Source organism: Cebus imitator, unplaced genomic scaffold (assembly GCF_001604975.1).
Source record: "Cebus imitator isolate Cc_AM_T3 unplaced genomic scaffold, Cebus_imitator-1.0 Scaffold478, whole genome shotgun sequence".
Taxonomy (NCBI): domain Eukaryota; kingdom Metazoa; phylum Chordata; class Mammalia; order Primates; family Cebidae; genus Cebus; species Cebus imitator.
This window is the reverse complement of record NW_016107793.1, coordinates 172,506-175,762: the sequence shown is the minus strand read 5'-3', so window position 1 is coordinate 175,762 and position 3,257 is coordinate 172,506. Positions and strand designations below refer to the sequence as shown.

The following is a 3,257-nucleotide window of genomic DNA, read 5'->3' as shown; positions in this document are numbered from 1 at the left end:
GAAGGAGAAGGGAAACTCCAGGGCTGCTTCCTCATTTGCTCGTGGAGTTCAGGGACCCCTGGAGCTGCTCCACCGTGGAGGCCTCACCTGCTTTCAAGAGGAAGCTGAGTCTGAGAGGCAGCTAAAGGGGTCCAGGCCCCAGCAGCCAACAGTGAGGTGTGGCCCCCTGTGGCCAGAGTTAGGGTCAGAGACAGCACAAGCCGCACTGAAGGTGAAGAGGCAACTTGTGCATGGGATTTTACTGCTGGAGAAATGCCAACCTGAGTGGCTAAAGGATAAAAGAATCACAGGCTGTATACCTACAAAGGCCAGGGGTAGGATGGTGGGTACTGGGGCGCGAGGGGCTCCGGTGAAGTCCGTCCACACTCACTCACTGCGTCTGCTGTCCTTTCCTCCAGCTGCGCTTCACTGTCGGGCCCGCACCCTGATGTGGAGGGAAAGATGGCCAGCAGCAACTCCAGGCTTCTGCCCTATTCTCTTGGCAGCCCTAGTGAAAATAGCACCTTGTGCCCCAGAGCTCCAGCTCAAGTCCTTGGCCTGACCCTCACTGGCTTGGATCATGCCAGGCCCAGTGACTAGCCTGGGGGCCCTAGTCTGGGTGGTAGTCCCATTCCTTGGGTTGTACATAGGGATCAGTCCCACTCAAACCACAGGGACTGAAGCTGGGGCAACCTGGTCCAGCAGAGGACAATCAGGGTGCCCTTCCTGGAAGAAGAGGATGGATGCTGGGCAGATGAAGATAGCAGATGCCCAGCAGAGAGCACCTTTGTGGAAATGGTCTCAGACTGAATACTGCCCGGTGCTCCCTGCTTTTGAGGCTACCGCCTTCAGGGTCCAAGGTCTTCCAGGAAGGGAAAGGCCTGCCATAGGAGACAGCTACCCTTCTGTCCAGAAAACTGCTGCATGCCAGGCTCTGGGGTAGGCACTAAGGAGATAGAGATAAGGAAGACCGTGTCTTATGTCCTCAAAGGGCGCAGAGAGAAAAACACACATGTTCAACTGAGTTCAAATACAGTAGGGCCCTCTGCACGAAGGCCATGGAAGCAAGGAAATGGGTCAGGGAGGGACCTCTGTGTCTGGGGACTTGGGCTTTGGAGGATGACTAGGAGATCATCAGGAAAAAAGTGCAGGGAGTAGGGGAGGGCATTCTAGACCTAGGTACGAAAGAAAAAATGTGATGTATTGGGCAACAGGGGCCAGGGGGTGGAGGGAGAGAAGGCAGGAGGCTATGGACTCACATTGTAAGGGCCTCTGTTGATGAGTCAGGCAGTGACGGGCAGTGGGGAGCCTCTGAAGGTGTTTGAGCAGGAGTAACATGATCAGGGATGAATTTTAGAGAAGGCGCTGGGGCCAGGGCGGAGGTCCCCATTCTCTTGTTTGGGGCTGTGGATCATTGCCGAGCCTTCCAGAACTATGCTTCCTAACACCTCTCCCACTGGAGGTACTAATGCTGTCTCTCTCTCTCTTTAACCCTCTGCCTGCCTGTCTGTCTTGCCATCTATCTTTCCCCACCTAACCCCTTCCCTCAACCTTTCCCTCAAGGATCGCTGACAAAGCATTCTACCAGCAGCCAGATGCTGATATCATCGGCTACGTGTACGTGTGTCTTTTGCTTCTCTGTCGGTAAAGCTGGAGAGGGAATAGATGTGGCGGCCACAGTTTCTTGAGTTCCTTGCTTGTGGGATATAAATGAGTATGGCTGGGCTCCGAGCAGTGGTCAGAGCAGGAGGCAAATGCCCTGGCAGGTGCAGGCACCAACCATCTCTCTGCCTCCAGCAAACCAGAGGCTGCTTGGCTAAATCAGAGCCCTGCAGGGTAAAGGCAGAGAAAGGAATGCGCTGGCCACTCATTCCCATGTGGGAGGGCCAAATGGCAAAGCAGCCCTGACTCCCTCCCTCTGAGATGCCTCTTGTAGGGTGTGTGGGGTGAAGGGTTTTTTTGTTGTTGTTAAGCCAAGAGTTTCGCTCTTGTCCCTGATTGGAGTGCAGTGGTGCGATCTCGGCTCACTGCAACCTCTGCCTCCTGTGATCAAGAGATTCTCCTGCCTCAGCCTCCGAGTAGCTGGGGTTATAGGTGTGCGCCACCACGCCCAGGTAATTTTTGTATTTTTAGTGGAGACAGGGTTTCACCATGTTGACCAGGTTGGTCTCCAAGTCCTGGCCTCAGGTGATCCACCTATCTCGGCCTCTCAAAGTGTTGGGATTACAGGCATAAGCCACTGTGCCTGGCTGAAGGGGTCTTTAATTGAACAGACAGACACTAAGCATGGGATGCTGGAGGCATATAAAGGACAAGAGCTGCTCCTTCGTGTCATCCGTCCCTTCTTCCTGCCCCAGTGCACTGACTTTGGCCAGCAGCCCCTGCCCAGACCACCACAGGCCCCCTTGCATGTTTCAAGTTTGGGGTCTACTGGGTGTGGTGAGTAATCAAGACCAGCGTTGGCAAACAGGTTTTACCTCATGCCAACCTCATTTGGTTGGTAGAGACCTCCTGGAGGGTGGCGGTGGGAATTCCGGAGCTGAAGAGAAAGTATTTGCCGTTCCTCACTCTAGGTGTGCCCTGGCGGCCTGTGATGTGTCGAGGCCGAGCCTCCTCTCACAGGGCATAGAACACACCAGGGCCTTCGTATCCTTCCTTCTGCTGTCCCAAATTTAGTGCTCATTGGCACTCGCCTTGTACCAGATTGGTAAGACACACACAGGCCTCCTCCCCACCCCCACGGTGCTCATGGTCTGGAGTGTGTTGTGGTAAGAGCCTCGTGGAAGGGCACAGTGAGCTCTGGAAACCACTCTCTGCTGGGGGATCCCGGGCAGACTTCAGAGAAGCAAGATCTTCAGCTGTCCTTAAAGTGTGAGAAAGCGTTTGCTGGATAGGGAGGGTGGGAAGAGAAGGTGGGAGGAGCACCTGGGGCCAAGGCATCCAGAGAAAAAAGGCCCAGCTGACTGCAGCGGCAGAAGCTCGAGAAGCTCTACGAGGGCTGGGACAGTGGGATGGGTGGGAGCTGAGGCTAGGAAGTGGTTGGCTTAGGGCTGGCTACAAAGCTCCTGTTGTGCCAAGGCTGAGCTCAGACATGATCCAGAAGGCAGTGGGGAGCTACGGGAGGCTTCCACAGGGGATGGGGATGTCAGTTGGGCATGGGTGCTGTGGAATACCACAGGAGGTTCGATGCTTGAAATGACCCAGAGAGCACCCAGGAGAGCCCTGAAGAGAGTCAGAGTGTAGACCAGGGCTGCTGCTGCTTTTTTTTTTTTTTTTTT

At 54.9% G+C, this 3,257-nt stretch overlaps 1 protein-coding gene across 2 annotated transcripts in view; it reads left to right on the top strand.

Moving 5' to 3' along the window:
• Window positions 1-3,257, top strand: part of CLTB (clathrin light chain B) — a 25,351-nt gene that overhangs the window by 19,788 nt on the left and 2,306 nt on the right. The window contains exon 5 of one of the 2 annotated variants that reach the window (XM_017512787.1): window positions 1,543-1,596. The exons of the other annotated variant lie outside the window; for it this stretch is intronic. Coding sequence (XP_017368276.1) covers window positions 1,543-1,596 — 54 coding nt within the window. The remainder of the gene's footprint in view (window positions 1-1,542; window positions 1,597-3,257) is intronic. 2 annotated transcript variants of the gene reach the window in all.